The following is a 12651-nucleotide window of genomic DNA, read 5'->3' as shown; positions in this document are numbered from 1 at the left end:
TAGACTTTGAAAATAATAATTATTAACTGTTCACTGTTTTCTGTTTGTTCATGGCATGTTATTCATTGTTGTTCCAATTTGAAATTATCAAAAAAGTGAGTTTTGAAGTCACCCTTCATTGAAATGTCATTTATTTTTATCCTTAAGTGTAATCTTGATACATGGAATGTCCATCACATTCCAAATTCATGTCCCTATTATATTATATTAATGGTATATATAAATATTTTAAATTAGGACCACAGGCTTTATTTCCAGGTATAGGAAAATGCATTTCTGTCATGGGCCCTTTTTATTTATTTATTTATTTATTTATTTGTATCCAAAACTTGTTTATTAGGATGATTTCTCATTCATCTTGATTCAGGGTGCTTTTAGCGCTGCTTCCGTCTGAAGGAGCATCCTTCTGTAAGCCTTGCTTTTCCTCCTGTAGGCTGGCAGAGGACAGTGGAGCAGCCAACACATAATACTACCGTTTGTGCATGGCTAAAGACGGTGGTGATTTTATAGCATCCTGGGCATTTCACATCCATGAAATAGGAATTGGGGCTCTGCACCAGGCGTTTCTTCTTGTGTTTCCTCTTCTCCTCTTCTGGAGGGATGAAGGAGATCCTTTGCGAGAGGCATGTTCTCGTGGGGAGGTCTTCACCACTGGAAAGGGGCCCTTTTTATTTTTATAAAAATAAATGCCTACCATTACCTTAAAAAATTGTAGAGACTCTTATCTGGGATGTTTCTCTTTGTTCTTGTACCTGTTTTATAACCACTTTTCTTTGGCTTTAACTGCTGAAAGCATATTTTCCTCAAGGAATGTTTTATCACAATTTTTTTTCTTTACAAACGAGCACACACTTTTGAAGTCTCCAAGGTAAGGGGCAGTTTGGGCTTTGCCGCTTAGCAGTGCTGCCACTTGCTAGCTTTAGGGGGTAGACACGGAGATAAATATCAATATGTAAACTTTTACAATACAGTGGCTTAGGTATTTATAAGGATTAGGTAAGGTAAAAGGTAAAAAAGAAGCACTGAGAAAGATGCTTGAAATTTTTCAGAATATTTGAAGAAAGGTAAAAATTTGTAGGTTTGTGGATGAGGATGTGGGTGGGTTTGTAGCTCCATGCAAGTTCTAATAGAGAAAATGATCCTAAGGCTGAGATGTTAAGAGTAATTAAGAGTTCACCTGGGAGTAAACATGGAGTTAGAAAAGGTGGAATGTTTCTACAAATAAAGGGAATGGCAAAGCATGTGCTATGGAGAGACAACTGAGGGTGTGTAGTAACCTTGGAGTAGCTCATCTGGGTAATATGCCCAGGAGTTGAAATGAGCATATAATGTAGAAGTATAGCTGAGTGGCCTTATGATATCAACAATTTGACATATTTTCAGATTTCCAATGTAAGTTGAAATAAAAGGAAGGTTGACCAGTTGATATATACAGTTTCATCAATGATAGCCATGCCTGGTTGTACCTCTTAAGGACCTCTCTCCAGACCCAAGGAATCAACATTTCAGGAAACACAACAGAGATATGTTTATTTTTTAATAGCCCATTAGTAATATTTCCACAAAATAACAGGAAAACCGGCCTCCCCGGTGGCGCAGCGGTTGAACGCTGGGTTGCGAAGCTGCCCGCAGCCTCTGCAGCGCTGGTTCGATCCCCGGCTGCTCCCCGGCCACCGGAGGAGGGTCCCACATGGCGCGCAGACCTCTCCTGCCACCCGCTGCTCCCCTCAGCAGTGTACTTCGGTCCTTCTGCCTGCTCTGCTCCCCGCTCTGGCTCTGGTGAATTCTCTCACCCTCCCGCGCTTCTGACTGTACCCAGTGCTTGTATAAATAAATAAATAAATCTTAAAAAAAAAAAATAACAGGAAAACCTAGTCATTGGATGAAAGTATGAGCAACTGAAAAAGTAAGAAATTACTATGGTTTTGAAAGCACATTTGACAAGGTATCTGAGTTCTTATCTCTGCTTGGGGAGTGACATATTGTTAGGAAAATGACAGAGAACATGGTAGGGAGACCTAGGGTCTAGTCCTTGGTTCTTTAAATTTAGCAATAGAAGTAGATCTAAACAGAATATTGTAATAGAAGACTATCATGCCCTCAAAGAAGAGCCATGTTCTGTGACTATAAAATATGCTACATTAAGGTGTTATGTAGGCATTATTTTGTTTCCTTCAAATTTTTCCTTGAGGAAAAACATCAGTAAATTGACATTAGATGAGTACAAAATTATGTTATTTTTGAAAAAAAATAAAATAAAAAATCAGAAAGTAAAATAAATCTGTTATAAACCTCTGTGGTAATTTTTTTGAAAATTACCAATTGTTGTCTCAACAATAAGTGGCTAGAAAATGAGCAGTTATTAAAGCCTACTATTTATTTTTCTTTGGCCTTTTAAAATCCTTTTGAACAATAGTTTTGCACAGTTATTTACATGTTTATTTACATGTTTCTATTTCCTCAAAACTTGAGGAAATTCTCAGTTGAGAGCAAAATATTCATTTGAAAGTTAATTTACCAGAAAGGGAAGCAAGTACGTGTGTCTTTTATGGATCCAACTATGTCAATAGGATTTTGTTACATTTTATTAACTGTCCAGAAATTGGATGATGATTTGGAAAATATTAATGTAGACTATTCAGTTAAGGCAAAATTGAGAAGGGAAAGTATCAGAATATAGGATTCACAGCCAATATAATGGGCTAATACCAGTAAATTCTTGCATTTGTGTACCTGTTCTCACATTTTCCTATTTTTCCCCTAATATAAGAAAGAGAAGTCATTGATAGCAATTTATGCGATGTTTTAAACTACAGATGGGGCCTTCCTGGTGGCGCAGTAGCTGAAGACAGTGCTGTAGAGCTTAGTCAGCCACCGCAACACGAGTTTGATACCCGGAGGGCCAGGGAGCAGCCCACAAGGCGCAGCAGACCTCTCCTGTTGCACCCGCTGCTTCTCTCAGTGGATATGCCTTTTCTGCTTCCCATTCTCTCTGATGAATCCTCTCACCTCCCCCGCAACTCTGGTTTGTACCCCAGTTGTATGCATAAATAAATAGAAAAATCTTTAAAAAAATAAGCTGCAGATGGACCATTATGTTACATAGTTACCCCCTCAATATGACACAGTCATTATTAGCTGATGGCTATCGATACTGCTCTATGCATTTAGCCTGTGGTAAGGATGTGCTGATTCTGGTAAATTGGAAAGAGTCATCGAGATGATGAAAGAGCCTTAAAATTATATCAAGAATTTTAGAGGCAATAAATTTTTTCTAACATCAAGGAAACCAAATTGGACTAGGAAATCATACCACTTTTATCTTTGGTTTTTTAATGTATGCTTTAGGAAAATTCTCATTCAAAGTAGTCTGGTGGATAGAATTTATAGATACAAATTTAATCTAATTGTAAGGAAAAAATAGTTCTGTTTGACTCTTTAACAGATTGCTTTGTCTGGAAAAATCAGTTGTGGGTAGATTACTTTGGTTGAGGCTGCAACAAAATGGGGTTAGACTGGGTAGATTGTGAGTTATGAGTAGGTCCTTCTAGTTCTCTAATTTTAGAATTTTTAGAATTTTCTTTTTGCATGCAGAAGGACTGGAGTGTAGCCCAGAGGTGTGGGGGTTAAGAGGATTCACCAGAGACAGATTAGCGAGCAGAACAAGCAGATCTAGTGAAATATACTGCTGAGGAGAACAGCGGGTGAGACAGCAGAGTCCTGCTGTGCCATATGTGGGTAGCTCCCTGACCAGGGATGGAACTCAGGCCATAAGGGTAATAGTGCAGAGACTTAACCCCCTAGACCACCAGGGAGGCCCTAGAAGTGTATATCTTAGTGAATTTCTTAGAATATAAATTTCATTATAACCTAAATATTTAGTAAAAACCAAGTCCTTTCTGTATGTTGGACTAAAGTGTAATAGCATAAAACATAGTCTTTGTTGAAAACATTTTTGTTTTTGTGATTATTAACTGTGCAAGGTAATGTAGTTGCAAAATTGCTTTCTTTCAATTTGCTCTCCAGGCTTCATACAGAGTAATCATTACCAAACACTAATCTCTTCATCACATCTCCCTGCTTTAAACATAGTCAATCTCGTTGACATTAGGATAAAGGCAAACATCCTCTAATGTGACCTATGAGGTCCAGCAAAGTCTACCCCTACCAATTTCTCCAGTTTTGTGTTATATAACACACCATTTACAAACACAGTGGCTTCCTGTTCATTTCTCATCTATACAGCATGTACCCGTTTGTCACACATCAGTTCTCATGCTGGTTTTTCTGCATGGATGCCCTTTTCATTCCTGAATGGCATCAACTTTCACCTCGGGGTCACAGCTCACTTTTCAAAAAAGAAAAAAAAAACACCTTCCTGTTTAGATCTCATTTCCTATTGCATATGCTCATACTCTGTATTTCTTAGAGTATTGATCACTGTTGTTATTTACATTTGATTATGTTGCTGTTTGATTAGTATCTTTTCCTTACTGAAATGTAAGTATATAAGGGAAGGACATTTTTTTCTATTTTTAGTTCTGTTTTCTTGTACAATGTATATATCACAATAAATATGAGTTGAATGAATAATGTAATTGGAACAGATGACACTGGGCATGCAGGAATATTATTTAGAGAAAGGCTATGATTCAGTGAATCTAGAACAGTAAGTAAGTTAATTTTATATAATGCTTGCAACTGTTAGTCTGGTTTTACTTTTTACATATGTTCTAAGATGTAGGATTATTGCATTGTATTGCATTAGATTGTATTGTATTAATTATATTAATATAATAATTTTATAGGTAAAGACATTTTATTCCCCCCAACTTTATAGATAAGTACAGTTAACTAGCTCAAGATTTTTTTTTAAAGATTTGTTTATTTATTCATACAAGAAACTGGGGTATAGGCCAGAGGTGTGGGGGGTGAGAGGATTCACCAAAGACATTGGGGACAGAACAGGAGGACTGACTGAAGTACACTGCTGAGGGGAGCAGTGGGTGAGTCAGGAGAGGTTTGCTGCACCATGTGGGTAGCTCCCTGGTGGGGGATTGAACTTGTGCTGCAGTGGCTGAGGACAGCTTCATAAGTTGTGTCTTAACCCCTTGTGCCACCAGGGAGGCCCCACTAGCTCAAGATTAAGAGTTACTAAGTATATGAACTAAGATAAGAAGCCATGTCTTTGAGACTTTAAGAAATAAACTATGTAGTTGTTCTACCTAAGTAGTATGATTATAATATTCTTGAAATGGAATATTTACTGATAATTTTTATAGCACTTGCTTAGTCCAAACTGCTGTGCAAAAATGTTATTGACTAGCTTAAACAACAAACATCTCTTCTTACAGGTTTTTTTTTTAATCTATTTTTTTCTTTTTCAATTGAGGTAACATTGTTTTACAACACTGTATATCATTTAAAGGTATAGGATCACACTTTGAAGGTGTATGTTTCTCACGTCATGCCCACCACCATGGCACCTATAGTCCTGGGGGCTGGGAAGGCCAAGATCAAGATGCCAGCAAAGAGTATGTGTGAAGAGGACTCTGCCTGGTTTACATATACCCACCTTGCTGTATCTTCAGATGGAGTAGAGCAACAGTTCTAATTTTTTTCTCTTTTTCAAAGGGTATTCACCCCTTCATATATACTCTACTTTCATGACCATTATCTAAATCTAATTGCCTTTCAAAGACTCTACCATCACATGGTGGATTACTTCTTCAACACATGGATTTGGTGGAGAGGGCACAGATGTTACATAGAAAGGACTAAGCTATTTTTTGTTGTTGTTGTTCTTGTTGTTTTGTTTTGCTTTGGTTTATACCTACTCACCAAAAATAAATTCAGTTTTATAAATTTGTATGTAGAATTCAGTTAATTATATTTTAGAGACCTTGACAGGTAGGACTTTAAATGTGAAAGTAATAATGCTATCTAGTGACAACCTAAATGTAATTTGAAAACTAGAGCAGCAGTTTAAGCTCTCTAGGAATAGTAAAATAAGACACTCACAGAGTGGGTCAATTTCTTTTGTGAACATTTGAGTTAGCTCATTCTTATCACTGTTGCTAATTCATAATGCCTGAATTATTCCTTTTTTTAAAGATTTATTTATTTATTTATTCATTCATTCATTCATTCATTCATTCATTCATTCATTTATTTATTTATACAAGCACTGGGTAGAGTCAGAAGCGCAGGAGGGTGAGAGAATTCACCAGAGCCAGAGTGGGGAACAGAACAGGCAGACTGACAAAGTACACTGCTGAGGGGAGCAGCGGGTAGCAGGAGAGGTCTGCGCGCCATGCTGGATCCTTGCCGGCGGCCGGGGATTGAACCGGTACTGCACAGGCTGCGGGCAGCTTTGCAACCCAGCGCTCAACTGCTGCACCGCCGGGGAGGCCCTTGCCTGAATTATTCTTAGCTGTAGAATAGTATAGAAGTAATTAATTGATGAAATGGTTTCTTTTGGGGCCTCCCCTGGTGGCGTAGGCCACGGTGTGAAGCTATCCACAGCCTCTATGGCGCTGGTTAGATCCCAGCCGGCCAGGGAGCTACCCACATGGTGCAGCAGACCTCTCCTGTCTCTCTGCTGCTCCCCTCAGCAGTGCATTTCATTCAATCTGCCTGTTCTGTTCTCCGCACTGTCTCTGGTGAATCCTCTCACCCTTCCGCATATCTGGCCTGTACCCCAGTTCTTGGATAAATAAATAAATCTTTAAAAAATGGTTTCTTTTGTATGATTATGACACAGACTGGACTTATTTTATATTTCCTAACTTTCCCTACTGCTTCTAAATGAGGGATTTTTGTACCCTATTTATTATAAACATGCATTTTTGTTTCAGTCTAAAGAATTAAGTATAGTCAGAAACAAACATATATGAAGAAATAAACCCTAACTAAAATTTCTGGTTAGGTTATGCAGCATCATAAGGAAGAAGTGGAATGCCAAAGTAAACTCCATCTATCCCAAGAGTACACTTAGAGACACTTTGAATTAAATTACTGTGTGATTTAATGTAAATATAATAATAAAATATCCAGACAGGCAATAAAGGGTTAGAAAAGTGAATAAGCACCGTGTAATATTTTTTTAAAAGCATTGAACCAAACATTGGGGTGCAGGTGCTCTTTGGGATCGATGTTTATAGCAGCACTATTTACAATAGCTAAGCTTTGGAAACAACCCAAATGCCCAAAAGAAGATGTGGTACATATACACCATAGAATATTACTCAGTATTCAAAAAAGATAAACATGTGATTTTCAGCAACATGGATGGAGCTGGAAGGGATCATGCTCAGCGAAATAAGCCAGAAAGATAAAGAAAAATACCAGATGGTCTCACGCATAGCAGGAATCTAGAAAACTTAAATAAAGGACCAGGAAAAAGAATAACTATAAGAAAGAAAATATCAAAATCAACAAACAGCTATGAACAAGAGATACTCTATGGGGGTGGGGAAAGGAGGAAATACTCTATGGGGGTGGGGGGTGGGGAAAGGAGGGATTGGGGTAAAAATAAGGGGGTTATAATTGTATGGGGAATATAAAAATAAAATTTAAATTAAAAAAAAATAAAAGCATTGAACCAAAATGGAAATTTGGATAATTTATCTCTTTCCTGAACTTATATGATAGATTTTCGTTGATATATTTTAAATAAATTATTGTTCTGGCACCTTAAAATTGCAGATTAAATTATCTAAAGTTCCCTGAGCTAAATTTTTCTTATTGCATATAGATGTCAGGTCAAAAGAGAGAACAATTACTTTATTTCTCTGGAGATGAAACTTACCACACTCATGATAATTTCAATGATTGAGGTGAGAAAATTTTTTAGTCCAGAGTGGATTATTACTATTACTCTGCTTGCTGTTCTTCTCATTGAACTGTATCCTTAAGGTCTTCTAACTCACGGTATAGAAATAGCCTAAATATAAATATTAATTATATTTCATTGGTCAATGAAAATTATTACTTTCCTCACATTTCTTATTATCCTGTCTCCCTTTCAGGAATAATATTTCATGTGCTAACAATAAACACTGTAACACAGTTGCTATTTTGTCAAAAATTACTCTGGAAATCTCAGGGACTTGGCCAAGTTCAGGATGAGGAAAATAAATCACTTACACATATTTCTTAGTCAATATTGTTAAAATACGGCAATTTTATATTTATTTCAGGACAAGTGCACATTTATGACCCTGGCTGTAGTTTTTTTCATGTACACCATTCATATGATGAATGTGGATATTACTAAACAATAGCAGACAATCCAGCAAGAGTTGGGTTTAAAATTAATTTCCAAAAAAATATTGCATCAGTACTGAAGGGAACTGATCCTTTGAAAAATAGGCTGCACAATGTGCTTATGATTAATTTTGTAATGAGGCACAGCTGATAGGGGATTTATTCAAGTTTCTGGGCAGAGAAGAAATCTACAATAGTGCTTAACATGAAATCTGAAGGATGATTAGAGTTATCAAGATAAAGAGCTTAGATTCAGACAGTGGTGTAGAAGGGTTTGTGCTCATAGTGTTCCAGAAAGAGAGAGTGAGTATTTCAAATACTTGATTTGAAATTATCAGTGCTTTATTAGTAAACAGAGGAGTCATCATCACCAGTGCAGAGACACAGAATATATTGAGGCTCTCAAGGGCTTGTACACCCACCGTAATATAGTAGGGCACAACACAAAATTGATCTCATGCTGGAAGAATTTAGTCAGATGATTATAACCTGACTTAAAATGAGAGGCATGTAGATTGTATGTGAGTGTAGAGCAGAAAGAGACCAGCGTCTTTTAGGGGTTTGTTGAGAAGAACGTGGAGGATTGTTTGAAACTATCAAAGGAGTTTAGCATTTTCTATCATCTTTGCAGGCCGAGCAAGGTGAGTCAGCAGGTTTTTTCTTTTATCCTTGACTGTATATTGACTCTTGCCTTATTTGTTCAGCTAGGATTATGCCTAAGCAGAGCATCCGCGTCTGTTCTTAATCTCAACTGCAGCCTTATCCTTTTACCCATGTGCCGAACACTTCTGGCTTACCTTCGAGGATCCCAGAAGGTAAGAAAAAAAAAAAAATTACAGTCACAGATCCCTGCACAAAAAAGGAGGTATAATAGTGATATGTTCATCCTACCTAGTTTTCATGTTCTGACTTTCTGCTAGAGTGAGTTCTTCAAAATTAATAAGACCAAGGTATCTATCAAGATGATCAATGAATTCGGCTGCAACACTAGAGAAGGAAAGAAGGGAATAGAAATAATTATTAATCGTGGCATCAGGCACTGTATCAAACACTCAACTTATATAATTATGAATCCTCAAAGTGATTCAGTAGTCAGGCCTGTAGATCAGGATCCTGAGGCATGGAGAGGAAGTTTAAATAACTTGACCGTGAGCATGAGACCAATAAATAGCAGAGCTAAGATCTGTTCTGCTTCAACTCTTTCCACTAATCCGTGCTTCATTGAGATCCTGTTTTTTTTGTTTTGTTTTGTTTTGTTTTGTTTTTTTCTTAAATCCTGGTGAGCAAAATAGAGCCCCGTTTATTGTCTTTGAAGACCTCATAGAATGACTCCGGTCATTGGTGGCAATTTATCTCTTAAAATACATACCTGTTTAGAGCTGTGTAAAGGCTTGAAAAAGATGTCCTGATTAAATCAGCAGTGTTTCCTGTGATATTTAGTGCTGTAAAATAAAGAAGATAAGTAAATAGAAAAGTACTTTGACAGTTAAGATTCAACTGAAACTTGTTTTTGTCTTTGATCAATTTTATGTATAATGTATGTGATGTGAACATGTACATGTAGTTATTTCTTCATGAGGACAGTGTGACACTGCTGGGCAGATAATGATTTTTTGGTAGTTGTTAGTATGAGGTTTCTCTGATGTTTTGAAAAGTTCACATGAGCAGATTTATTGCAGTAAAACTTCTTAACCTTTTCACATAATTATATTTGGAAACTCTTTATTTTTAATGTGGTAATTTCTGGAAATAAATCTCCAGATTGCCCCCCCCATTGCTAAATGCTAGGTTTTGATCCCTGTGGCTGGTCATTGGCTTAGTGTGAAAAAGGAAAGCTAAATGGCAGGAAATGAAATGTGCCCACCCAAATCTGTCAGAACTTAATAAGTCTGAAATAATTGTTCCCGAGTGTAAAATGTAGGTGTTCAAAGGTATTTGACATTTTATTTTTCCTTAAGATCAAGCGGGCACTTTACAACCATGGATGAAACTGCTTTCATTTAAAAACAATCTTATTTTTTGGCTGCAAAGGGGATTTATATGTGCTAAAATGCAAACAGTCCAGAAATATGCAAAGTGAGTGTTCCCCCTAATAATACTCTGCCAGAACAACTGCTGATTGTAGTTTGGAGTAAATGTCTACAGATATGTTAACTTATAATTAGTATAATTATATAATTATTATAAAATAATATAAAATATAGGCTCCTAGTGTAGTAATTTTTGGTAATGTTTTCACTGAACAATATCATTTATACATTTTTCCATATCAATAATGTCTCTTCACATTGTCTTTTATAGTTTGAATGTTCTGTATAATTTATCTTGCCATAATTCCAAACTTTTTGATATTATAAGAAATACAATTATGAAAAACTTTGTACATATATTTCATTGTTACATAATTTTTACCATAGTAAATGATTTTTATTCAGGTTCCAAGCAGAAGAACCAGAAGATTGTTGGATAAAAGCAGAACATTCCATATAACTTGTGGTGTTACCATTTGTATTTTTTCAGGTGAGAAAGCCAAAAGGTGTTAAATATTATGTTAGAATTGTATAATTTATGAATAGTATTTTTATTTTTGCATGCTATTTAGTGTAACCAAGTTGTGATGTTGATATTTTATAATTTTCCATATATTTAAAGAGAGTTGGGTGTGCCATGCATTTTGTATACATTATATATATTAAAATACATATAGATAATTATAATGTCCCAATATAATGTACATGCTCATGTTGATAGTTTCCTAAAAGTAAGTAATTTCATTTAGAACAACTGGAAGAAACAGACTGTTTTCAAGCTCCGAAAATATTGACAATAATATAAGTTTAAAATACATGAACATTTGAATGACAAAATATATTCATAGAATATGATTTCACCCCAAATTGTATTTGATGAATGTGTCTTTGATATTAGTATTTGAGTAGAAGTGCAAATTTAAAATTTGTGGCAATTATACTTTAATTCCAAGTTAATAAAGTGTTGAATATTTTGTTTTTAAGTCATTTCAAAATAAATTTTTATGTTGAGCAAATATATGACACTTCAAATATTTGAAGCAGAAAGTAGTACATGTGGTGATTACATGTGGAGATCGGTTATATAGTCCTTCTGCCTATACTGTTATGTCACCATGTGGCGTAAACTTTCAATTTAAAATGGATTGACAGTAGCACGTACTTCATAGTGTTAAAGCTAAAATGACAATATGTGTGTGAAGTTCTTAGAAGAAAATTAATTATAATAATTTGTAATCTCAGAGGTTAATTACCTCAGTAGCATAGCACCTACATTTTCATCTGGTTATCATTTTATAGGACATAGCTATTTTGATACTTGAGACACTTGGTCTGGTCACTTATAGATGGCCACTTCGAATCAGGAGTGTTTTTATACAATGATTACAAAGAAATCAAACTTTCAGCCTTTAAAATATTGCCTAATAATGTTGAACAAAAATCTTCACTTTTTATCCCGAAACATCTTCCCACTGGTGGTTCTCATTTCATCTATGGAAGTGTGAGATGGCATGGGATTAGGACTCCAATAAGATTCCAGATTGGGATGGAATAAAAGATTAGGATGAGATTAAGAGCAATGTTGTTGGAAGGGTTAGGGATGGATTAGAGCTGGGGAAAGATGAATGGTCAAAGATGGAGTCAGATGGGGAAACCACATGTTTATAACGTGATTTGTTGTAAACCGTAGTTATGTACAAATCATCTGGTATGTTTAGAGAACTGTCAAGCAACTGAGATAATGTAAGGTGTTGCCATGAATGAGCACGTGTTCAGTGGTTTCCAATCTGCCACAAGTGATCTTACCCTAGCTAGCTTACTTTTCTTAACCTTAGTTTTCTTAGCTGTTAAACAGGGATTATTCTACCTACCTCATTCTTTTGTTGTGAGATTTATTTTTTTAATTTATTTATTTTTTATTTATGCAAGAGCTGGGGTACAGGTCTGATGCACGGGAAGGTGAGAGGATTCACCAGAGACAGAGCAGGGAACAGAACAGGCAAGCTGACAAAATATACTGCTGAGGTGAGCATCAGGCATGGCAGGAGAGGTCTGCTTACCATGTGGGTTGCTCCGAGGCCGGCAAGGATCGAACTGGCACTGCAGAGGCTGCAGACAGATGCACAGCACTCCTCTCAACCGCCTGTGCCACCAGGGAGGCCCTGTTATGAGATTTAAATGAGAAAATATTTATAAAATGCCTAGCATGGCTTCCTACTTGATGCCTATCATTAGAAATCCTGAATTCTTTTGAACTAAAAGGCCTTTTGCAAAAAGTGAATGTAGGGGCCTGTCCAGTGGCGCAGCGGTTGAGTGCTGGGCTGTGAAGCTGCCCACAGCCTCTGCAGCACTG

General features: G+C 36.4%; 1 protein-coding gene and 1 pseudogene across 3 annotated transcripts in view; one reads left to right on the top strand and one right to left on the bottom strand.

Moving 5' to 3' along the window:
- NOX4 (NADPH oxidase 4) overlaps window positions 1–12651 on the top strand; it is a gene marked incomplete at both ends in the record, with an annotated part of 203829 nt that overhangs the window by 19553 nt on the left and 171625 nt on the right. For both annotated transcript variants that reach the window (XM_084230445.1, XM_084230444.1), the window contains 2 exons: window positions 8973–9083; window positions 10704–10788. In XM_084230445.1, coding sequence (XP_084086571.1) covers window positions 8973–9083; window positions 10704–10788 — 196 coding nt within the window. The remainder of the gene's footprint in view (window positions 1–8972; window positions 9084–10703; window positions 10789–12651) is intronic.
- On the bottom strand, window positions 375–627 carry LOC311180300 (small ribosomal subunit protein eS27-like; annotated as a pseudogene). The gene has a single exon. The product of its transcript is annotated as a small ribosomal subunit protein eS27-like (transcript).

This window comes from Talpa europaea (genome assembly GCF_964194135.1).
Source record: "Talpa europaea genome assembly, chromosome: 1".
Taxonomy (NCBI): Eukaryota; Metazoa; Chordata; class Mammalia; order Eulipotyphla; family Talpidae; genus Talpa; species Talpa europaea.
This window is presented reverse-complemented; position numbering and strand designations above follow the sequence as displayed.